This window comes from Bubalus bubalis, chromosome X, assembly GCF_019923935.1.
Source record: "Bubalus bubalis isolate 160015118507 breed Murrah chromosome X, NDDB_SH_1, whole genome shotgun sequence".
Classification (NCBI taxonomy): Eukaryota; Metazoa; Chordata; class Mammalia; order Artiodactyla; family Bovidae; genus Bubalus; species Bubalus bubalis.
The window spans coordinates 47,010,134-47,036,281 of NC_059181.1; the positions used below are offsets into that span (position 1 = coordinate 47,010,134).

A 26,148-nucleotide genomic window follows, 5' to 3' on the forward strand; every position below is an offset into this window, starting at 1 on the left:
CAGTTGCAAGATAAAGAATAACTGAAATAATACCTTTTGGCTCGTCCAGACAGTCCCATTACGGAAGCAGATCGGGAAGAAAGTGGGCCAGGGGCTTCAGTGAGCACAGAATAAGTTGCCCCAGTATCTAAAAGGAAATCGACGGATTGGCCCCCCACAACTATTAATACCCGGGGTTCCTCAGGTGTAATTAGGACGGGAGCTTGTGTGGGGACCCCCGGGCACCTTCAGTCCTGATTGTCTTGAGAGTCTGACCCGGGAGACCTACGCCTCTGGGGGCAGTCTCTCTTCCAGTGTGGTCCTTTGCAGACGGGACATGGAGCCGGGGGCGGCTTAGATGCCTGAGGGCAATCCCGCTTGAGGTGCCCCTCCTTTCCACAGTAGTAGCAAGCCCATCTCTTTTCACCTGGGCCCCTCTGGGCACTTTTCTCAGGCTGTTTAAGAACGTTTTTCTTAGCCATGGTGAAGGCTTCCGCCTTTTTCTTTGTCTTTTTTTGCCTTTCTTTCTTTTCCTCATATTCTCTACCATAATAGACTGTCTGAGCCAGTTGTAACAGAGTATCTAAAGACTGATTTGGTCCATACGCCTGTTTTAATAGCTTACGGCGGATATCTGGAGCTGACTGAGTGAGAAATCTATCCTTTAAGATCACTTTTCCCTCTTCACTTTCGGGATCAATCTCAGTGAATATGCAAAGGCCTTCTCTCAGTCTATCTAGGAATTTACCAGGAGCTTCTTTTTCCTCCTGTTCTATATCTGCCAATTTGCCATAGTTTAAAGGCTTAGAACGTGCCTGCCTAAGTCCTTCAAGAATACATCTAACAAAATGATTCTGATCCCATCTTTCTTTAGCTGTGTTGTAGTCCCAGTCTGGTTCTATAGTTGGGACCGCCTAATTCCCAGTGGGGAGGGCCGCTATCTCGTTCTCCCTCTTCCCTACTGATTCATTACCAAGCCATTCATCTCCATAAGCAACCGCTTTTCCCAAAACTCGAGTCTTTGACTCGGGAGTCAGCGTTTGTCCCAAGATATACATCACATCCTTCCAAGTGAGGTCATAAAGCAAAGTAACACCTTTAAAAGCTCTAATATATTTTTCTGGGTCATCTAAATAGTCTCCCAGATCCTCCTTGATTCTTTGTATTTCTTGATAAGAAAAAGGCTTATTAACTCTCACAGACTGATTATTTCTCCTGGTGGGTGTTTCATAAAGAGGCAACAGCTTCTGTGGCTGTTCCTCAGTCTCTCTGGCTGCTCTGTGCATATGATCTCAGGGATAGATTGGAGAAACCTGTTTTTTCTCTTCTCTTTGTATCCTGTCCTCCATCTCATCTCTTACTTCGATGGTCTGAGTTTCTACTGAAACCAGAGTAGTCTGAGGTCGTACTGAGACAGGAGTTGTTTGGACCTCCATGTGGGCAGTTTGAATCCCAGTTTGGAGTCCCCAGCACGGGGGCAGAGTAAGAGGACAGGAGGGAGCTGAAGGTTTCACACCCAAATCTATACCCTTAGGACATAAGTCTGGCATATTTCGCAAAGAGTAAAAGGGCAACACATATGCTACTTCTACCCATTTCCCTTGTTCCTTACAGAACCGGTCTAATTGTAGAACAGTATTATACTTAAGAGACCCTCCAACTGGCCACCGTTCGCCGTCCTCCAATGGATACCGTGGCCATGCAGTATCACATAGGAACACCAGGTGTGTCTTCTTTAAGCCCTGGGGATCAAATCTATCCCAGTTTTTCAGGATACAGTTCAAAGGAGTGAGGCTGGAATTGTTAGCTCCCATCTGTAAGAGAGAAAAAAAGTGACCAGCGCCATTTTTTCTACCAGAGGCGTCCCTCCCTGCTCTAGATGGGGGTGTAGACAGACGTTACACCAAAAGCTTCTCCTTCCTGGTCGGACTTAGTCTGTCCCTTACCGACGCAGGTGCCGTACTCATCCCTCCCGGTTCTACCACCGAGATGGGGTGGGATGTACCAGGGGTAGACTTGATAGCATCCCTACTTGACGTCCAGCTCTTCACCCTTAACCTTGCTTGCCTCTGATGTCACCTGGGGTGAATCAGAGTAACCTTCCGGAATGTCTCCCAAGCTAAGACCGCTGTGGGAAACATTCGTCACCTGAGTGCCTGTGCATGACCCTGAATATTTCTTGACTACAATAAGACCGACGCGAACATAAAACTGAGATGTTCTTTCCAAGCATCACCACACCAGTATAACAGCCTCCTCTGATCCACTAAGAGCCGGCGTTACCAAAGGAAAAAACCCATCACAGTCCCAATCTGAGTAACCTTTAACCTCAGAGATGTTCTGGGAGCTAGAGCTCCATCTAGCTTCCAAACTTTCGATTCCTAGCGAGGCTAGGCGCTTTCTTGAATACCAATCCAAGTTTGGGACCTAAGCCACAGTATACAGTAACAATATAGATCACAAGTCTCTTGAAAGTCTATGATCCGATAGATTAGGTTAGTACTTCTAATTCCCAAGGAGTTATGAAATGGTCACAGAGACCGAAAAGTTTGACCGAGAAAGGAGAGTTCGGTCCACACGCTTTGCCCATTTCTGGTTGGTTCCCGAAGAAGACATTGGGTGCCTCTTGGCATTGGCAGGTCGGTATAACACCCCGACAGGTTTCTGCCATAAGCCGTATGAGATCACTGTGGAACCGCAGAGCAGGGCCCCTTACTTGCTTCACGCAGGGCCTGCCATTCATTCACACAAGCACACGGTAGAGTTAGTAAAGCACAGCAGAAAACGTGTTCGCTAAGAGAACAAAGAACTAAAGCTCCAAGCATCCTTACCTTGTCCTGAAGGATCCCGGACGAGCCCCCAAGATGAAAGGTTGTTGTTGAATCACGCGAATACACCAGGATTCTTGGCTCCTGGAGGAGAAGAATTCAATCTGGGGCCAGAGACAAGGCTTGATTGCTCAGAGCTTTTGTGTAATAAAGTTTTATTAAAGCATAAAGGAGATAGAGAAAGCTTCTGACATAGGCATCAGAAGGGGGCAGAAAGAGCACCCCCCTGCTAGTCTTCAGCTGGATGTTATATAGTCACTAGCAGTCTGTTAATGAAAGAAAGGAATGTCTTATAATTCAGAATAGCACCAGGCCCCTCGCCCATAAGATGCATTTTGGGATAATCTTGGGCCATAAAATAATTAACTTGAATCTTAAAGAAGGGCAGACCACCATACAAATAGTTTCATTTACATAGATTAGGGGAACAATATCTGAGTATAACATACTGGTTTGTCAAGTAGGTTTTGGGCCCAGAGGCGGAACCGACTTGGAGACCGAGTTTGGGGTAAAGGCGTAGTACATTAGCATATCTTAAGACAAACATTTCCATAAGAAAAAGGCATTGGTTATCTCTAGGCTCAAGAATAGCTAACTTCAGGTGAAACCAGGTGTCATTATGGCAACACAGTATTTTAAGAGAAACCTCTCTTTATTTTGTATAGAGAAGGAAAAAAATATTGCTAGTTTGTTTCCTCCTGCCACTTAAGAGAGATAAAAATGTCTGACACTTGCAGGCTATTTCCTCCATTTGGAGACCCCTGGCCTTCCTGCCTGTTACCCTCTCAGGAGGCCCAATGAAGGAAGAAAGGAGGATAAAATACTACAAAGGGAGTTGGGAGGCCCAGGCAGCCCACAGCTGTTTCAGCTACTACAACTGAGGTACCAGATATGAGGGGGCATACATCTTCATTCCTTCAGCCCCATCAAAGCTGTCTGAGGTAACACCACATAGAATAGAAATAAACCATTCACAGCAAGTCCTGCTCCAATTGCAGAATCACAAGCAAACAAATGATGGCTATTTTAAGTTGCTAAATTTTTGGGTTGATTGCTTTGCAACAATAGATAGATGAGCTAGAAAAATTAAATGAAATAGTAGCACCCCACCCAGTGGGTGGAAGATATAGGTGTTCAACATTTGATTATTCCCTTGTCATTCAGAAGTGTTCCCTGGGAAATGGCTGACCTGACTATTTGTGCTACAACTGAATTGACAGATCTGACCTCCAGTGTGCAAAGATGCAGAGCAATAACCACTTCTCCTATATTTTACAGGGACCTACTCAGGCCAATATAGGTTAAGATGTACTTCAAGTCACACAGCCGAGTGTCCTCCATTTGCACAGGGTGAGTTTAAGCCACCTCAAAAGCAGGCTTGTAGCTGAACAAAATCTGAGATGGTGATGCTAGCTAAGACAAATGGTATTTCTTTTGTTCTTTTAAATTACTTTTATTTATTTATTTTTGGCTGCACTAGGACTTTGCTGCTGCACATGGGCTTTCTCTAATTGTGGGAAGCAGGGTTACTCTCTAGTTTTGGTTTGTGGGCTTCTCATTGCAGGGGCTTCTCTTGTCACAGAGCACAGGCTCTAGGGTGCCTGGGCTTCACCTGGACTTAGTTGCACCACGGCATGTGGAATCATTCTGGACCAGGGATTGAATTCATGTCTCCTGCATTGACAGGCAGACACTAACTGGACCACCAGGGAAATCCAAAATATTATTTTTTGTGTGGTCATCCAATCTACCTGATGCCAGAGGTGCAAGGGGAAGAAGTACTTGCTATATGCCTGGCATTGAGTGCTTACTCCATGCCTGGCATTTCTCTCAACAATGCCAGAAATAGGTACTATTATTTTTTCCATTTTTCCAGATGACAACACTGAAACCAGAGAAATTTCTGTCAACTGTTGGGTTTCTGGAAAGAACTAGGACGTTTAATGTACAGAATATTAACTAGGGTGCCCATGGGATCAACACTTGTAGAAGACAAGGGAAAAGAAGGAGGCAGGGTTTGACAGAAGGAGCTACTGAACTACTGTGTGTGTGCTTAGTTGCTTAGTCATGTCTGACTCTTTGCCACCCTATTGACTGTAGCCTGCCAGGCTCCTCTGTCCATGGGGATTCTCCTGTCAAGAATACTGGAGTGGGTTGCCATGCCCTCCTCCAGGGGATCTTCCCAACCGAGGGATTAAACCCAGGTCTCCTGCATTGCAGGTGGATTCTTTACCAGCTGAGCTACCAACTCAGTCTTAATGGAAACCACAGTCCACCCATGGGGAGCTCTGAAGCTGGGATGGCCCTTCAGAGGTGTTCACTATTATATCCCCATAGAGGACCAGGCCTTTATACTCCTGCATCAGTCATTGAATTTGTAGTCTCTGACTTCTAGTTCAGAATTATTTCAACTACTCCTGTGATAAAGCCATCCCAAAATGGAGAAAAGCTTTAAAAAATGACCATGGAGAAAAAGTAGGGGAAAAAATGCACTATGGAACCAGACAAATCTGAGTTCAAATCCTGAAATTTCTCTTACTAGCTGTCTGTTTAACTCTGTACAAGTTACTTCTCTGAGCTTCAGTTTACATTTTTGGAAAAAGGCAATAAGAATACTTAGCTTAAAATGTTTTGAAAATCAAATACAATCATTTATACAAAGCATCTTATATAGAGACCTGACACAGAGTAGGCACTGAATAAATGGAAATTATTATCAAAATAGGGTAAATTATTATGCAGTGATGTTCCTGGTTTTCTTATTTATAGTGTAGAATAAAAAAGAGTGAAGAAGAGCTACACAGAAGGGGAAATGGCATTGCATCTTTTCTATTACCTGGCACTAGTAAGCACTGAGTCAGCATTTATTCCAATGAACAAATGTTTATTTAAAAGAATTTGTACAGACATAATGCTCTTACTTTCAAAGAGCAGAGGAACCTTCTATATATTATGAACACACAGACACTGTGGTAACTTAAAAATACAGTTAAGAAAGGAAGGAAAAATATCCTCCCCTCCCCAGCCAGGGCCTGATACCTGAAGCCAACATTTTTTCATCAGTCCCCATCCCATCCCTTAAGTTTGAGAGGAAGAGCTGTAGGGCTTAGTGGAAACTGGACTCTTTTCTTCTCAGAGGGAAAGTCACCTGCACAATTCACCGGAAAGGGAGTCGCCAAAAGCTGACCTGAGCTGAGGCTGCCTTAGAGAAGAAAGCCGACCCAAGAGAGGGAGAGATGACTGAAGTAGAGGTCTCACTTACCTGCATGGTAAGGTGACTGGCATTCACTTGAATCACAACCCATTACTCTGAACTCTAAGATACACCATTGGAGTAAAGTGTTAGAGTAATGGTTTTGAACAAAAATTAACACAAATATCATCCTGGAATCTCTCCAGCCTAACACAGCCCCAGTAGCAGAGCCCTCAGACTTAGGAAATGAATTAGGCAGGACTTGCAGAGTAGGTCTGGCTCCTTGATTTCACTGTGGGGAACATCTACTACTAATTTTCAAAAGCTAGGGTTATTATTGGAGAAAAGTCTACAGATTTCAGGGTCCTCAGACACATAACCTGGTACCTGAGAACTTTAGTATATTTGGGAAACTGTCAGGGTAGGGGGTAATGGAGTGGTAAACTCTAATAAAACAGCTAGGCCTCCCAAATTAATACAAAAAGGAGAGCTTGTCCAAGCCACCTCTGGGCCTTGAGGATGAGATGAGGGTGGGAGTGGGGGAGATATATGCACCAAACCTACTGGAAAGTCCAGAAAAAAGAATGTTGTCCCTTCAGAGCCTAAGGTAAAAGTACAGGGAGGGGGAACACTGGAACCTTCACCTGAAACAAGATATGGGACTACTTAGCCCTCAGGCCTTAGGCACTAGGCCTCAGAAGCAAGAGACAGAGAATCACATCTGGGATTTCTGCCCTTCCCTTGTTTCCTAACAAGGGCAGGGGTTAAAATGTGGCTGAGAGAGAAGGGACCTTCAGACACAACTGTCATTAGCACCTGAACAACATCTCTTCCTAAACCAGAAACTCTGACAACACAAAGAAATAAAAGCAAAGTGAGAGGGGGGTTGTGCTTCTATCACATTAAATAGAAGTGGGGAAGGGTTCTTTCACATGGAGACATCATTCACTCTGGTCAAGGGGAGGGGTCATGAGCTGCAGAGCTCTAAGTGTTCTCCCTCTCTTCATTCATCCTGCTTCCGTTTTGGCTTTTTGGGATTCCTGGACCGACTCTTGGCTTTGCACAGAGGGCATATAGGTGCATTCCGGTGAATTTGCTGATGACATGACAGGCAGGCCTGGTGGGAGACACAGACAAAGAAAGTTAGTGGTCGGATTCTTCCGGGCCATGGTTCATCCTTCTGATCTCCAGGGGCTCCAAAAGCAGTTACGATTTCCTGTTAGGAAGGAGCAGAAATCAATGAGTGAGACCCAAGTAGGGAGATCTGTGCTGGATGTAAGGGATGTAATGGATATAAGGGAGTGAGATTAAAAGAGGGGTATTTAGGAAGAATATCCAAAACTTGGCAATAAGGCAAAATGTGAATTGCATAGGCATTAAGCATTATACTGGAACATGGTCTATCAGGCCCACTCAAAGACTATTTAATAGCAACAGTTAGAACTGGACATAGAACAACAGACTTGTTACAATTAGGAAAAAGAGTACGTCAAGGCTGTATATTGTCACCCTACTTATTTAACTTATATGCAGAGTATATCATGAGAAATGCTGGACTGAAGAAGCACAAGCTGGAATCAAGATTGCCGGGAGAAATATCAACAACCTCAGATATGCAGATGACACCACCCTTATGGCAGAAAGTGAAGAGGAACTAAAAAGCCTCTTGATGAAGGTGAAAGAGGAGAGTGAAAAAGTTGGCTTACAACTCAACATTCAGAAAACGAAGATCATGGCATCTGGTCCCATCACTTCATGGGAAGTAGATGGGGAAACAGTGGAAACAGGGTCAGACTTTATTTTTGGGGGGCTCCAAAATCAGTGCAGATGGTGACTGCAGCCATGAAATTAAAAGACGCTTACTTCTTGGAAGGAAAGTTATGACCACCCTAGATAGCATATTCAAAAGCAGAGACATTACTTTGCCAACAAAGGTCCGCCCAGTCAAGGCTATTGTTTTTCCAGTGGTCATGTATGGATGTGAGAGTTGGACTGTGAAGAAAGCTGAGCACTGAAGAATTGATGCTTTTGAACTGTGGTGTTGGAGAAGACTCTTGAGAGTCCCTTGGACTGCAAGGAGATCCAACCAGTCCATTCTGAAGGAGATCAGCCCTGGGATTTCTTTGGAAGGAATGATGCTAAAGCTGAAACTCCAGTGCTTTGACCACCTCATGCGAAGAGTTGACTCATTGGAAAAGACTCTGATGCTGGGAGGGATTGGGGGCAGGAGGAGAAGTGGACGACAGAGCATGAGATGGCTGGATGGCATCAGTGACTCGATGGACGTGAGTCTGAGTGAACTCTGGGAGTTGGTGATGGACAGGGAGGCCTGGAAGGCTGCAATTCATGGGGTTGCAAAGAGTTGGACAGGACTGAGCGACTGAACTAAACTGAACTGAACTGAGGACAGGTATCAGTAAACTTTTTTTGTTGTAAAGGCCAAGATAATAAATATTTTAGACCTTCTTTTCAAGTCATATGATTTTAATTGCAACTACTCAGCTCTAACTGTTTCACATAAAGGAAAATATAGACAGTACATAAACAAACAGGCATGTGTGGGGGCCAATAAAATTTTATTTACAAAGACAGGAAACAGGTCACACTTGGCTTGTGGTTTCTGGTTTGCTGACGCTTGCTCCGTTTGATGATTTGCTACTTTTTTTTTTTTTTTTTAATGAAGTATAGCTGATTTGTAATGTTGTGTTAATTTTTGGTATACAACAAATTTATATATATATGTATATGTATATGTGTATATGCATATATATATATATATATGTATGTGTGTGTGTGTGTATATGTGTGTGTGTGTGTGTGTGTGTGTATGTGTTTCATGTTATTTTCCATTATGGTTTATTACAGGATATTGGATACAGTTCCCTGTGCTATGCAGAAGGACTTTGCTGTTTACCTATTTTATATACAGTAGTTTGTGTCTGCTAATCCCAAACTCTTAATTTATCCCTGCCCCATCCCCTTTCCACTTTGGTAACCATGATTTTGTTTTCTATGTCTACGTGTCTGTTTCTGTTTTGAAAGTAAGTTCATTTGTTATCATATTTTAGATTCCACATATAAGTGATATCATATGGTATTTGTCTTTGTCTGACTTCACTTAGTATGTTAATCTCTAGGTCCATCCATGTGGCTGCAAGTAGCATTAAGTTCAGTTCAGTTGCTCAGTCATGTCCAACTCTTTGCGACCCCATGGACTGCAGCATGCCAGGCTTCCCTGTCCATCACCAACTCCTGGAGCTTGCTCAAACTCATGTCCATCGAGTCAGTGGTACCATCCAACCATTTCATCCTCTGTCGCCCCCCTTTTCTTCCTGCCTTGAATCTTTCCCAGCATCAGGGTCTTTTCCAATGAGTCAGTTCTTTGTATCAGGTGGCCGAAGGATTGGAATTTTAGCTTCAGCATCAGTCCTTCTAATGAATATTCAGGACTGATTTCCTTTATGATTGACTGGTTTGGTCTCCTTGAAGTCCAAGTAGCATTACTTCTGGCTGATAGTATTCCACTGTATACATGTACCACATCTTCTTTATCTATTCATCTGTTGATGGACATCTGGGTTGCTTTCATGTCTTAGCTATTGCAAATAGTGCTGTCATTAACATTGTAGTGCATGCATCTTTTCAAATTAGAGTTTTCTCTGGATATATGCCCAGGAGTCATATTGCAGGATAATATGGTAACACAAATTTTAGTTTTTAAAGGAATTTCCATACTGTTCTACATAAAGGCTGTGCCAATTTACATTCCCACCAATATTTCAGGAGGGTTCCCTTTTCTCCACACACTCTTGAGCATTTGCTATCTGTAGACTTTTTTTTTTAATTTATTTTTTTTATTGAAGGATACTTGCTTTACAGAACTTTGTTTTCTGTCAAACCTCAACATGCATCAGCCATAGGTATACATATACCCCCTCCCTTTTGAACCTCCCTCCCATCTCCCACCCCATCCCACAGCTCTAGACTGATACAGAGCCCCTGTTTGAGTTTCCTGAGCCACAGAGCAAATTCTCGTTGGCTATCTATTTTACATATGGTAATGTAAGTTTCCAGGTAACTCTTTCCACACATCTCTCTCTCTTCTCCCCTCTCCCCAAGTCCATAAGTCTATTCTCGATGTTTGTTTTTCCATTTTTGCCCTAAAAATAAATTCTTCAGTGCCATTTTTTCTAGATTCTATATATATATGTTAGAACACAGAATTTATCTTTCTCTTTCTGACACACTTCACTCTGTATAATAGGTTCTAGGTTCATCCACCTCATCAGAACTGACTCAAATGTGTTCATTTTTATGGCTGGGTATTGTGTACATGTACTACAACTTATTTATCCATTCATCTATTGATGGACATCTAGGTTGCTTCCATGTTCTAGCTACTGCAAATAGTGCTGCAGTGAACAATGGTATACATGTGTCTTTTTCAATTTGGTTTCATCAGGGCATATGCCTAGGAGTGGGATTGCTGGGTCATATGGTGGTTTTATTCCTAGTTTTTAAAGGAATCTCCATACCGTCTTCCATAGTGCCTGTACCAATTTACATTCCCACCAGCAGTGCAAGAGCGTTCCCTTTTCTCCACACACTCTCCAGCATTTATTGTTTGTAGACTTTTTGATGATGACTATTCTGACCGGTGTGAGGTGATATCTCATTGTAGTTTCGATTTGCATTTCTCTAATAATGAGCAATGTTGAGCATTATTTCATGTGTTTGTTAGCCATTGGTATGTCTTCCTTGGAGAAATGCCTATTTAGGTTTTTTGCTCACTTTTTGATTGGGTTGTTTGTTTTTTCTGGCATTCAGTTCTATGAGCTGCTTGTATATTTTGGAAATTAATATTTTTTCAGTTGCTTCATTTGCTATTATTTTCTCCGATTCTGAGGTCTGTCTTTTCACCTTGCTTATAGTTTTCTTTGCTGTGAAAAGATTTTAAGTTTAATCAGGTATCACTTGTTTACTTTTATTTTTTCTTTCTGTTACTCTAAGAGGTGGTTTTTAGAGTAATAGAACCTCTTGAGAAACCTGTATGCAGGTCAGGAAGCAACAGTTAGAACTGGACATGGAACAACAGACTGGTTCCAAATAGGAAAAAGAGTATGTCAAGGCTGTATATTGTCACCCTGCTTATTTAACTTATATGCAGAGTATATCATGAGAAATGCTGGGATGGAGGAAGCACAAGCTGGAATCAAGATTGCCAGAAGAAACATCAATAAGCTCAGATATGCAGATGACACCACCCTTATGGCAGAAATTGAAGAAGAACTAAAGAGCCTCTTGATGAAATGAAAGAGGAGAGTGAAAAAGTTGGCCTAAAGCTCAATATTCAGAAAACTAAGATCATGGCATCCTTTCCCATCACGTCATGGGAAATAGATGGGGAAACAGTGGCTGACTTTATTTTTGTGGGCTCCAAAATCAGTTCAGATGGTGATTGCAACCATGAAATTAAAAGATGCTTGTTCCTTGGAAGGAAAGTTATGATCAATCTAGACAGCATATTAAAAAGCAGAGACATTACTTTGCCAACAAAGGTCCGTCTAGTAAAGGCTATGGTTTTTCCAGTAGTCATACCTGGATGTGAGAGTTGGGCTATAAAGAAAACTGAGCGTTGAGTAATTGATGCTTTTGAACTATGGTGTTGGAGAAGACTCTTGAGAGACCCTTGGACTGCAAGGAGATCCAACCAGCCCATCCTAAAGGAGATCAGTCCTGGGTGTTCATTGGAGGGACTGATGTTGAAGCTGAAACCCTAACACTTTGGCCACCTGATGCGGAGAGCTGACTCATTTGGAAAGACCCTGATGCTGAGAAAGATTGAGGGTAGGAGGAGAAGGGGATGACAGAGGATGAGATGGTTTGATGGCATCACCGACACAATGGACATGGGTTTGGGTGTTCTCTGGGTGTTGGTGATGGACAGGGTGTCCTGGCATGTTGCAATTCATGGGGTCACAAAGAGTCAAAAACGACTGAGCGACTGAACTGAACTGAACTGAGGAGGTGGTTCATAGAGGATCTTGCCTTGATTTATGTTATCGAGTGTTCTGCCTATATTTTCCTCTAGGAGTTTTATAGTTTCTTGTCTTACATTTAAGTGTTTAATCCATTTTGAGTTTATCTTTGTGTATGGTGTTAGGAAGTGTTCTTCTTTTTTTAATTTAAATTTATTTATTTTAATTGGAGGCTAATTACTTTGCAATATTGTATTGGTTCTGCCACACATCAACATGAATCTGCCACAGGTGTACACATGTTCCCAATCCTGAACACCCCTCCCACCTCCCTCCCCACACCATCCCTCTGGGTCATCCCAGTACACCAGCCCCAAGCATCCTGTATCATTCTTTTACATGTAGCTGTCCAGTTTTCCAAGCACCATTTATTGAAGGGGTATTTTTGCCCCATTGTGTTTTCTTGCCTCCTTTGTCAAAAATAAGGTACCCATAGGTGCATGGGTTTATTTCTGGGCTTTCAATCTTATTCCATTGGTCTATACTTCTGTTTTTGTGCCAGTAGCATACTGTCTTGATGACCATATCTTTGTAGTATAATCTGAAGTCAGGAAGGTTGATTCCCCCAGCTCCATTCTTCTTTCTTAAGACTAATTTGGCTATTCAGGGTCTTTTGTGTTTCCATATGAATTGTGAAATATTTTGTTCTAGTTCTGTGAAAAATGCTATTGGTCATTTGAGAGGGGAAACACTGAATCTGTAGATTGCATTTGGTCGTATAGTCATTTTCACAATATTGATTCTTCCTACCCAGGAAAATGGAATATCTCTCTGTTTATGTCATCTTTGATTTCTTTAGTTAGTGTCTTATAATTTTCTGCATACAGTTTTTTTGTCTCCTTAGATAAGTTTATTCCTAGATATTTAATTCTTTTTGTTGCAATGGTGAATGGGATTGATTCCTTAGTTTCTCTTTCTGATTTTCCATTGTTAGTATATAGAAATGCAAGTGATTTCTGTGTATTGATTTCATATCCTGCAACTTTGCTAAATTCAGTGATTAGCTCTAGTAATTTTCTGATATTATCTTTAGGGTTTCTATGTACAGTATCATGTCATCTGCATACAGTGAGAGCTTTATTTCTTCTTTTCTGATCTGGATTCCTTTTATTTCTTTTTCTTCTCTGATTGCTGTAGCTAGGTCTTCCAGAACTATGTTGACCAATAATGTTGGAGTGGACACTCTTGTCTTGTCCCTGATCTTAGGGGGAATGCTTTCAGTTATTCACCATTGAGAATAATGTTTGCTGTAGGCTTATCATAAATGGCCTTTACTGTGTTGAGGTAGGTTCCTTCTATGCCCAGCTTTTGAGGAGTTTTAATAACAAATGGGTGCTGAATTTTGTCAAAGGCTTTTTATTCATCTATTGAGATTATCATATGGTTTTTATCTTTCAATTTGTTAATATAGTATATCACACTGTTTGATTACATATATTGAAGAATCCTTGCATTCCAGGAATAAACCCAACTTGATCATGGTGTTTGAAATTTTGATGTGCTGCTGAATTCTGTTTGCTAAAATTTTGTTGAGGATTTTTGCATCTATGTTCATCAGTGATATTGGCCTGTAGTTTTCTCTTTCTGTGGGATCTTTGTCTGGTTTTGGTATCAGGTTGATGATGGCCTCATACAATTAGTTCGGAAGTGTTCCTTCCTCTGCAATTTTTTGAAAGACCTTTAGAAAGATAGGCATTAGCTCTTCTCTAAATGTTTGATAGAAGTCTCTTGTGAAGCCATCTGGTCCTGAGCTTTCGTTTTCTGGGAGATTTTTTTTTTTTATCACAGCTTCATTTTCAGTGCTTGTAATTGGGTTACTCATAATTTCTATTTCTTTCTGGTTCAGGCTTGGAAGATTGAACTTTTGTAAGAATCTGTGCATTTCTCCCAGGTTATCCATTTTATTGCCATATAGTTGTTCATAGTAGTTAGTCTGTTATAATTCTTTGTATTTCTGCATGGTTTGTTGTAACTTCTGCTTTTTCAATTCTAATTTTGTTGATTTGATTATTTTCTCTTTTTTCTTGATGAATCTGGCTAAAGGCTTGTCAATTTTGTTTTTCTTTTCAAAGAACCAGCTTTTAGTTTTATTAATCCTTATTATTGCTTTTCATTTCTTTTTCATTTATTTCTGCTTGGATCTTTATGATTTCTTTCCTTCTAATAATTTTTTTTTTCTTCTTTTTCCAGTTGTTTTAGATGTAAAGTTACGTTGTCTATTCAATGTTTTTTTGTTTTGTTTTGTTTTTTGTTTGTTTGTTTCTTGAGGTAGGATTGTATTGCTATAAACTTTACTCTTAGAACTTCTTTTGCTTCATCCCATGGGTTTTGAATTGTGTGTTTGCATTGTCATTTGCTTCTAGAAAATTTTTTGATTTCCCTTTTGATTTCTTCAGTAAACTGTTGGTTATTTAGAAATGTATTGTTTAATCTCCATGTGTTTGTGTTTCTTACAGTTTTTTTTTTTTTTTTCTTGTAATTGATATCCACTCTCATAGCATTGTGGTCAGAGAAGATGCTTGATATGATTTCAATTTTCTTATTTACTGAGGCTTGATTTGTGACTCAAGATGTGGTCTATCCTGGGGAATGTTCCATGTGCACTTGAGAAGTAGTATTCTTTTGCATTTGGATGGAATGTCCTGAAGATATCAATGAGATCTATCTCATTTAATGTATCATATAAGACTTGAGCTTCCTTATTAATTTTCTTTTTTCATGATCTGCCCATTGGTGTGATTGGGGTGTTAAAGTCTCCTACTATTATTGTGTCACTGTAAATTTCTCCTTTTATGTCTGTTAGTGTTTAATTTTTTATGTATTGGGGTGCTCCTATTTTGGATGCATGCTGCTGCTGCTGTTGCTAAGTTGTTTCAGTCGTGTCAGACTCTGTGCAACCCCATAGATGGCAGCCCACCAGGCTCCCCCATCCCTGGGATTCTCCAGGCAAAGAACACTGGAGTGGGTTGCCATTTCCTTCTTCAATGCATGAAAATGAAAAGTGAAAGTGAAGTCACTCAGTCGTGTCCAATTCTTTGCGACCCCATGGACTGCAGCCTACCAGGCTCCTCTGTCCATGGATTTTCCAGGCAACAGTACTGGAATGGGGTGCCATCGCCTTCTAGGTTTGGATGCATAGATATTTACAATTGTTTTGTCTTCCTTTTGGATTGATCCCTTGATCATTATGTAGTGTTTTTCCTTAATTCTTGTAATCTTTATTTTGAGGTCTATTTTGTCTGATATGAGGGTTGCTATTCCAGCTTTCTTTTGCTTCCCATTTGCATAAAATATATTTTCCCATCATCTCACTTTCATTCTATATGTGTCTTTAGGTCTCAAGTGGGTTTTTTGTAGACAGTATATATATGGGTTTTTTTTTTTTTTTTTTTTTTTTTTAATCCATTCAGTCAGTCTGTGTCTTTGGTTAAAGAATTTAATCTATTTACATTTGAAGTAATTATTGATATATATGTTCCCATTGCCATTTTCTTAATTGTTTGGGGTCGATTTTGTAGATGTTTCTACTTCCCGTGTATTTCTTGGCTATATAATTCCCTTTAACATTTCTTGTAAACCTGGTTTGGTGGTACTGAATTCTCATAACTTTTGCTTGTCTGAAAACTTTTTTATTTCTCCATCAATTTAAAAAATTAATTAATTAATTTTAATTGGAGGATAATTATTTTAAAACATTGTAGTGGTTTTTGCCATACATTGACATGAATCAGCCATGGGTGTATATTTGTTCCCCATCCTAAGCTCCCTCCCACTTCTCTCCCCATCCCATCCCTCAGGCTCATCCCAGTGCACCAGCCCTGAGCACCCTGTCTCATGCATCGAACCTGGACTGGATATCAATTTCACATATGATAATATACATGTTTCAGTGCTATTCTCTCAAATCATCCCACCCTCGCCTTCTCCCACAGAGTCCAAAATACTGTTCTTTACATCTGAGTCTCTTTTGCTGTCTTGCATATAGGGTCATCATTACCATCTTTCTAAATTCCATATATATGCATTAATATACTGTATTGGTGTTTTTCTTTCAGACTTACTTCACTATATATGTCAGACTTCCCTGGTGGCTCAGATGGTAAAAGCATCTGCCAACAATGCAGGAGACCTGGGTTCGATCCCTGGGCTTGGAAGACCCCCCTGGAGAAGGAAACGGCAACCCACTTAAGTATTCTTGTCTGGAAAATCCCATGGACAGAGGAGCCTGGTAGGCTACAGTCCATGGGGTCACAAAGAGTCTGATATGACTGGGCGACTTCACTCACTATGTATAATAGGCTCCAGTTTCATCCAACTCATTAGAATTGATTCAAATGCATTATTTTTTAATAGCTGAGTAATATTCCATTACTGGTGAGCTGGCGTCTTGCTCTCCACCACTGTGCTCCTTCAACTGAGCCTCCCCCGAGCCCCCAGCCCCGGGATCGCAACCCCCTAAGGAGGTAGCATAGGTGAGGGGGCCGGGGTTGTGGAGCCCTAAGCCCCCGGCTGCCTGATGGAGACCAAGTTGGAACTGCTGCCGCCCCAGATGGCTATAGCAAAGGCAAGCAGTCGCTGCACGGGTGCAGGAGGGCTGAGAGGACCTACTCCACGTTCAAGGTCAGGAGGGGCGGGTGTCAGGAGATACCCTTCATCCAAGATAAGGAGCAGCAGCTGTGCTTTGCTGGAGCAGCCGTGAAGAGATACCCCATGTCCAAGGTAAGAGGAACCCAAGTAAGACAGTAGGTGTTGAAAGAGGCATCAGAGGGCAGACACTAAATTATAATCACAGAAAACTAGTCAATCTGGTCACACGGACCACAGCCTTGTCTAACTCAGTGAAACTAAGCCATGCCGTGTGGGGCCACCCAAGATGGGAGGGTCATGGTGGAGAGGTCTGAAAGAATGTGGTCACTGGAGAAGGGAATGGCAAAGCACTTCAGTATACTTGCCTGACAACCCCATGAACAGTATGAAAAGGCAAAATGATAGGATACTGAAAGAGGAACTCCCCAGGTCGGTAGGTGCCCAATATGCTACTGGAGATCAGTGGAGAAATAACTCCAGAAAGAATGAAGGGATGGAGCCAAAGCAAAAACAGTACCCTGTTGTGGATGTATTTGGTGATAGAAGTAAGGTCTGATGCTGTAAAGAGCAATATTGCATAGGAACCTGAAATGTTAGGTCAATGAATCAAGGCAAACTGGAAGTAGTCAAACAGGAGATGGAAAGAATGAACGTCGACATTCTAGGAATCAGCAAACTAAAATGGACTTGAATGGGTGAATTTAACTCAGATGACCATTATATCTACTACTGCAGGCAGGAATCCCTTAGAAGAAATGGAGTAGCCACCGTGGTCAACAAAAGAGTCTGAAATGCAGTACTTGGATGCAATCTCAAAAACGACAGAATGATCTCTGTTTGTTTCCAAGGCAAACCATTCAATATCACAGTAATCGAAGTTTATGCTCCAACCAGTAACACTGAAGAAGCTGAAGTTGAACGGCTCTATGAAGACCTACAAGACCTTTTAGAACTAACACCCAAAAAAGATGTCCTTTTCATTATAGCAGACTGGAATGCAAAAGTAGGAAGTTATGAAACACCTGGAGTAATAGGCCAATTTGGCCTTGGAATACGGAATGAAGCAGGGCAAAGGCTAATAGAGTTTTGCCAAGAGAATGCACTGGTCATAGCAAACACCCTCTTCCAACAACACAAAAGAAGACTTTACACATGTAAATCACCAGATGGTCAACACTGAAGTCAGACTGATTATATTCTTTGTAGCCAAGACGGAGAAGCTCTATACAGTCAGCAAAAATAAGACTGGGAGCTGACTGTGGCTCAGATCATGAGCTCCTTATTGCCAAATTCAGACTGAAATTGAAGAAAGTAGGGAAAACCACTAGACCATTCAGGTATGACCTAAATCAAATCCCTTATGATTATACAGTGTAAGTGAGAAATAGATTTAAGGGACTAGATCTGATAGACAGAGTGCCTGATGAACTATGCAGAGGTTCGTGATATTGTACAGGAGACAGAGATCAAGACCATCCACAGGGAAAAGAAATGCAAAAAAGCAAAATGGCTGTCTGGGGAGGCCTTAAAAATAGCTGTGAAAAGAAGAGCAGTGAAAAGCAAAGGAGAAAAGGAGAGATATAAGCATCTGAATGCAGAGTTCCAAAGAATAGCAAGAAGAGATAAGAAAGCCTTCCTCAGCGATCAATGCAAAGAAATAGAGGAAAACAACAGAATGGGAAAGACTAGAGATCTCTTCAAGAAAATAAGAGACACTAAGGGAATATTTCATGCAAAGATAGGATCGGTAAAGGACAGAAATAGTATGAATCTAACAGAAGCAGAAGATATTAAGAAGAAGTGGCAAGAATACACAGAAGAACAGTACAAAAAAGAGCTTCACAACCCAGATAATCACGATGGTGTGATCACTCACCTAGAGCCAGACATCCTGGAATGTGATGTCAAGTGGGCATTAGAAAGCATCACTACGAACAAAGCTAGTGGAGGTGATGGAATTCCAGTTGAGCTATTTCAAATCTTGGAATATGATGCTGTGAAAGTGCTGCACTCAATATGCCAGCAAATTTGGAGAACTCAGCAGTGGTCACAGGACTGGAAAAGGTCAGTTTTAATTCCAGTCCCAAAGAAAGGCAATGCCAAAGAATGCTCAAACTACCGCACAATTGCACTCATCTCACACGCTAGTAAAGTAATGCTCAAAATTCTCCAAGCCAGGCTTCAGCAATTCATGAACTGTTAACTTCCGAATGTTCAAGCTGGTTTAAGAAAAACAGAAGAATCAGAGATCAAATTGCCAACATCCGCTGGATTATGGAAAAAGGAACAGAGTTCCAGAAAAACATCTATTTCTGCTTTATTGACTATGCCAAAGGTTTGATTGTGTGGATCACAATAAACTGTGGAGAGTTCTGAAAGAGATGGGAATACCAGACCAGCTGACCTGCCTCTTGAGAAACCTGTATCAGGTCAGGAAGCAACAGTTAGAACTGGACATGGAACAACACACTGGTTCCAAATAGGAAAAAGAATATGTCAAGGCTGTATATTGTCACCCTGCTTATTTAACTTCTATGCAGAGTACATCATGAGAAACGCTGGGGTGGAAGAAGCACAAGCTGGAATCAAGATTGCCAGGAGAAAGATCAATGACCTCAGGTATGCAGATGTCACCACCCTTATGGCAGAAAGTGAAGAGGAACTAAAAAGCCTCTTGATGAAAGTGAAAGAGGAAAGTGAAAAAGTTGGCTTAAAACTCAATTTTCAGAAAACTAACATCATGGAATCTGGTCCCATCACTTCATGGGAAATAGATGGAGAAACAATGGAAACCATGTCAGACTTTATTTTGGGGGGCTCCAAAATCAGTGCAGATGGTGATTGCAGCCATGAAATTAAAAGATGCTTACTCTTCGGAAGGAACGTTATGACCAACCTAGATAGCATATTGAAAAGCTGAGATATTACTTTGCCAATCAAGGTCCATCTGGTCAAGGCTATGGTTTTTCCAGTGATCATGTATGGATGTGAGAGTTGGACTGTGAAGAAACCTGAGCACTGAGGAATTGATGCTTCTGAACTGTGGTGTTGGAGAAGATTCTTAAGAGTCCCTTGGACCACAAGGAGATCCAACCAGTTCCTTCTAAAGGAGATCAGTCCTGGGTGTTCTTTGGAAGGACTGATGGTAAAGCTGAAACTCCAATACTTTGGCCACCTCATGGAAAGAGTTGACTCATTGGAAGACTCTGATTCTGGGAGGGATTAGGGGCAAGAGGAGAAGGGGACAACAGAAGATAAGATGGCTGGATGTCATCACTGACTTGATGGACATGAGTTTGGGTGAACTCCGGGAGTTGGTGATGGACAAGGAGTCCTGGTGGGCTGCTGTCTATGGGGTCACACAGATTCGGACACAACTGATGTGTCTTAGCAGCAGCAGCAGCAGCCAGTGAACATCTAGGTTGCTTCCATGTCCCGACTGTTGCAAACAGTGCTGTGATGAACATTGGGGAACACGTGCCTCTTTTAATTCTCATTTCCCCCCAATGTGTATTCCCAGCAGTGGGATTGCTGGGTAGTATGGCAGTTCTACTTCTAGTTTTTTAAGGAATCTCCAAACTGTTCTTCATAGTGGCTGTACTAGTTTGCATTCCCATCAATAGTGTAAGAGGGTTCCCTTTTCTCCACACCCTCTCCAGTATTTATTTTTTGTAGACTTTTTGATAGCAGCCGTTCTGTCTAGCCTGAGATGGTACCTCATTGAGGTTTTGATTTGCATTTCTCTAATAATGAGTGATGTTGAGCATCTTTTCATGTGTTGTTTGCCATCTGTATGTCTTCTTTGGAGAAATGTCTATTTAGTTCTTTGGCCCATTTTTGATTGGATCATGTATTTTTGTGGAATTGAGCTTCAGGAGTTTCTTGTATTTTTTTTGAGATTAATTTGTCAGTTGCTTCATTTGCTATTCTGAAGGCTGTCTTTTCACCTTGCATATATTTTCCTTCATTGTGCAAAAGTTTTTAAGTTTAATTAGGTCTCATTTGTATATTTTTGCTTTTATTTCCATTACTCTGGGAGGTTGGTCATAGAGGATCCTGCTGTGGCTTATGTCAGAGAGTGTTTTGCCTATGTTTTCCTCTAGGAGTTTTATAGTTTCTGGTCTTACATTTAGATCTTTAATCCGTTTTGAGTTTATTTTTGTATATGGTGTTAGAAAGTGTTCTATTTTCATTCTTTTACAAGTGGTTGACCACTTTTCCCAGCACCACTTGTTAAAGAGATTGCCATTTCTCCATTTTGTATTCTTGCCTCCTTTGTTGAAGATAAGTTGTCCATAGGTGTGTGGATTTATCTCTGGGCTTTCTATTTTGTTTCATTGATCTATATTTCTGTCTTTGTGCCAGTACCATACTGTCTTGATGACTGCAGATTTGTAGGATAGTCTGAAGTCCGACAAGTTGATTCCTCCAGTTCCATTCTTGTCTGTCAAGATTGCTTTGGCCATTTGAGGTTTTTTGTATTTCCATACAAATTGTGAAATTGCTTGTTCTAGTTCTCTGAAAAATATCGTTGGTAGCTTGACAGAGATTCCACTGAATCTATAGATTGCTTTGGGTAGTATACTCATTTTCACTATATTGATTCTTTCAATCTATGAACATGGTATATTTCTCCATCTATTAGTGTCCTCTTTGATTTATTTCAGCAGTGTTTATAGTTTTCTATATATAGGTCTTTTTTTTTCTTTAGGTAGATTTATTCCTAGGTATTTTATTCTTTTCGTTGCAATGACGAATGGAATTGTTTCCTTAATTTTTTTGTGTTATCTCTTTGTTAGTATATAGGAATGCAAGGGATTTATGTGTGTTGATTTTACATCCTGCACCTTTACTATATTCATTAATTAGCTCTAGTAATTCTCTGGTGGAGTCTTTAGGGGTTTCTATATAGAGGATCATGTCATCTGCAAAGAGTGAGAGTTTTACTTCTTCTTTTCCAGTCTGGATTCCTTTTATTTCTTTTTCTTCTCTGATTCCTGTGGCTAAAACTTCCAAAACTATGTTGAATAGTAGTGCTGAGAGTGAGTGCCCTTATCTTGTTTCTGACTTTAGGGGAAATGCTTTTAACTTTTCACCATTGAGGATAATGTTTGCTGTGGATTTATCATATATGGCTTTTATTATGTTGAGGTATGTTCCTTCTATTCCTGCTTTCTGGAAGGTTTTTTTCCTTTTATCATAAATGGATATTGAATTGTGCCAAAGGCTTTCTCTGCATTTATTGAGATAATCATATGGTTTTTATTCATTCAATTTGTTAATGTGGTGTATCACTTTGATTGATTTGTGAATATTGAAGAATCCTTGCATCCCTGGGATGAAACCCATTTGGTCATGATGTATGATCTTTTTCATATGTTGTTGGATACTGTTTGCTAGACTTTTGTTAAGGATTTTTGCATCTATGTTCATCAGTGATATTGGCCTGTAGTTTTCTTTTTTTGTGGTATCTTTGTCTGGTTTTGGTATTAGGGTGATGGTGGCCTCATAGAATGAGTTTGGAAGTTTACCTTTCTCTGCAATTTTCTGGAAGACTTTGAGTTGGATAGGTGTTAGCTCTTCTCTCAATTTTTGGTAGAATTCAGCTGTGAAGCCATCTGGTCCTGGGCTTTTGTTTGTTGGAAGATTTCTAGTTACAGTTTTAATTTCCATGCTTGTGATGTCTCTGTTAAAATTTTCTATTTCTTTCTGGTTCAGTTTTGGAAAGTTATACTTTTCTAAGAATTTGTCCATTTCTTCTAAATTGTCCATTTTATTGGCATATAGTTGCTGATAGTAGTCTCTTATGATCTGTTGCATTTCTATGCTGCTGTTGTGATTTCTCCATTTTTATTTCTAATTTTGTTGCTTTGATTCTTTTTCCTTTTTTTTTCTTGATGAGTCTGGCTAATGGTTTGTCAATTTTATTTATCTTCTTAAAGAACCAGCTTTTACCTTTGCTGATTTTTGCTATGGTCTCCTTTATTTCTTTTTCATTTATTTCTGCCCTCATTTTTATTATTTCTTTCCTTCTAGTAACCCTGGGGTTCTTCATTTCTTCTTTTTCTACTTGATTTAGGTGTAGAGTTAGGTTATTTACATGATTTTTATCTTGTTCCTTGAGGTAAGCTTGTATTGCTATGAATTGTTATGAATCTTCCCCTTAGCACTGCTTTTACTGAATCCCATAGGTTTTGGATTGTCGTGTTTTCATTCATTTCTATGCATATTTTGATTTCTTTTTTTAATTTCTTCTGTGATTTGTTGGTTATTCAGAAGCATGTTGTTTAGCCTCCATATGTTTGTAAATAGTTTTTTTTTTTTTCCCTGTAGTTGACATCTAATCTTACCACATTGTGATCAGAAGAGGCTGGAAATGATTTTTTTTTTTTTTCAATTTATGAAGACTAGATTTATGGCCCAGGATGTGATCTATCCTGAAGAATGTTGCGTTTGCACACGAAAAAAAGTTGAAATCCATTGTTTTTGGGCTGAAATTTCCTATAGATATCAATTAGGTCTAAATGATCCATTGTATCATTTACAGTTTGTGTTTCCTTGCTAATTTTCTGTTTAGTTGATCTATCCGTATGTGTGAGTGGGGTATTAAAGTCTTCCACTACTATTGTGTTACTGTTATTTTCCCCTTTCATATTTGTTAGCATTTGCCTTACATATTGCAGTGCTCCTATTTTGGGTGCATATATATTCATAATTGTTATATCTTCTTAGAGTGATCCTTTGATCATCATGTAGTGTCTTTCTTTGTCTCTTTTCACAGCCTTTATTTCAAAGTCTATTTTATCTGATATGAGTATTGCTACTCCTGCTTTCTTTTGGTCTCCATTTGTGTGAAACATCTTTTCCCAGCCCTTCTTTCAGTCTGTATGTGTCCCTAGGTTTGAGGTCAATCTCTTGTAGACAGCATATATAGGGGTCTTGTTTTTGTATCCATTCAGCCAGTCCTTGTCTTTTGGTTGGGGCATTGAACCCATTTACATTTAAGGTAATTATTGATAAGTATGATCCCATTGCCATTTACTTTGTTGTTTAGGGTTCGAGTTTATACACCTTTCCTGTGTTTCCTGTCTAGAGAAGATCCTTTAGCATTTGTTGAAGGGCTGGTTTGGTGGTGCTGAGTTTTCTCAGCTTTTGCTTTTCTGTAAAGCTTTTGATTTCTCCTTCATATTTGAATGAGATCCTTGCTGGGTACAGTAATCTGGGTTGTAGGTTTTCCTCTTTCATCACTTTAAGTATGTCCTGCCATTCCCTTCTAGCCTGAAGAGTTTCTATTGAAAGATCAGCTGTTATCCTTATGGGAATCCTGTGGTGTGTTATTTGTTTCTTTTCCCTTGCTGCTTTTAATAGTTGCTTTTTGTGTTTCATCTTTTTAAATTTTATTAATAAGTTTCTTAGGGTGTTTTGCCCTGGGTTTATCCTGTTTGGGACTCTCTGGGTTTCTTGGGCTTGGGTGGCTTCTTGCTTCTCCATTCTAGGGAAGTTTTCAACTATTATCTCCTCAAGTATTTTCTCATGGCCTTTCTTTTTGTCTTCTCCTGGGACTCCTATGATTCGAATTTTGGGACGTTTAACATTGTCCCAGAAATCTCTGAGGTTGTCTTCATTTCTTTTGATTCTTTTTTCCTCTGTGCTTCCTTTATTTCCAGCATTCTATCTTCCACCTCACTTATCCTATCTTCTGCCTCATTTATTCTACTGTTGGTTCCTTGCAGAGTGCTTTTGATTTCAGTTTATTGTGTTATTCATTATTTATTGACTCTTTTATTTCTTCTAGGTCCTTATTAAACATTTCTTGCATCTTCTAAATCCTTGTTTCCAGGCTATTTATCTGTAACTGCATTTTGTTTTGAAGATTTTGGATCATTTTTACTATCATTATTCTGAATTCTTTTTCAGGTAGACTCCCTATCTCCTCCTCTTTTGTTTCGTTTGTTGGGCATTTGTCATGTTTCTTTACCTGATGAATATTTCTCTGTCTTTTCATCTTGTTTAGATTGCTGTGTTTGGGGTGGCCTTTCTGTATGCTGGAAATCTGTGGTTCCTCTTGTGGAGGTTGCTTCCTGTGAGTGGGGTTGGATGAGTGGCTTGCCAAGTTTTCCTGGTTAGGGGAGCCTGCATTGATGTTCTGGTTGGTGGAGCTGAATCTATTCTCTATGGAGTGCAGTGAAGTGTCCACTAGTGAGTTTTTATGTCTATGGGTTTGGTGTGTCTTTTAGCTGCCTGTATTTTAATGTTGAGTGTTATGTTCCTGGACTCTTGGAGAATTAGCTTGGTATGTCTTGCTCTGAAACTTGTTGGCTCTTGGGTGTAGCCTGGTTCCAGTGTAAGTATGAGGCTTTTGGATTAGCTCTTGTTGATTGATATTCCCTGGAGTCAGGAGTTTTCTGGTGTTCTCAAGTTTTGGATTTAAGCTTCCTGGCTCTGGCTTTCAGTCTTATTCTTAGAGTAGCCGCTAGACTTCTCCATCCATACAGCACTGATGATAAAACATCTCCTTTTGAAGAGAATGGGCTGCCTTTCTGGGTGCCTGTTGTCCTTTGCCAGCATTCAGAAGTGGTTTTGTGGAATTTGCTCTGGGTTCATATGATCTTTTGATGATTTTGTCAGGGAGAAAGTGATCTTCCCATCCTATTCCTCTGCCATCTTAGGACTGCCCCTGGATGGGATCCATAGCACAATGGAGATGACAAAGGGAAGATTACTGAACTTGAAAATAGAGCAATAGAGACTATATAATCCAACCTTTGGGGCTTCCTTGGTAGCTCAGCTGGAAAAATCCGCCTGAAATGCTGGAGACCCTGGTTCGATTCCTGGGTCAGGAAGATCTGCCGGAAAAGGGATAGGCTAACCACTCCAGTATTCTTGGGCTTCCCTGGTGGCTCAACTGGTAAAGAATATGCCTGTAATGAGGGAGATCTGCCTGGGAGGGAGAAGATCAGCTCTTCCCAGCCACGCCCACTGGTGCTGCAGCCTGGAGCCTCTCCATCAATTTTGAATGAGATTCTTGCTGGGTACTATAATCTTGGTATATATTTTTCTGTTTCAATACTTTAAATATATCCTGCCATTCCCTTCTGGCCTGCAGAGTTTCACTTGAAAGACCAGCTATTAAGCATATGGGGTTTCCCTTGTATGTTACTTGTTGCTTCTTCCTTGCTGCATTTAATATTCTTTCTCTGTGTTTAGTCTTTGTCAGTTTGATTAGTATGCGTCTTGGCATATATCTCCTTGGGTTTATCCTGTATGGGACTCTTTGTGCCTCTTAGATTTGATTAACTATTTTCTTTTCTATGTTGGGGAAATTTTCAACTATAATCTCTTCAAAAATTTTCGCATACCCTTTCTTCTTCTGGGATCCTTATAATTCAAATTTGGTGCATTTGATATTGTCCCAGAAATCTCTGAGACTATCCTCAGTTCTTTTCATTCTTTTTAACTTTATTCTGCTTTTCAGAGGTTATCTCCACCATTTTGTCTTTGAGCTCACTGATTCGCTTTTCTG

At 40.4% G+C, this 26,148-nt stretch overlaps 1 protein-coding gene across 2 annotated transcripts in view; it reads right to left on the reverse strand.

Annotated features, from left to right (window-relative positions):
* Nucleotides 1–5,670: 5,670 nt before the first annotated feature.
* The window catches only part of ZC4H2 (zinc finger C4H2-type containing), a 75,968-nt gene continuing 55,490 nt past the window's right edge, over nt 5,671–26,148 (reverse strand). For both annotated transcript variants that reach the window (XM_006061356.3, XM_006061355.3), the window contains one exon: nt 5,671–7,117. In XM_006061356.3, the coding sequence (XP_006061418.1) occupies nt 6,985–7,117 (133 nt within the window). In that variant the 3' untranslated portion in view covers nt 5,671–6,984. The remainder of the gene's footprint in view (nt 7,118–26,148) is intronic.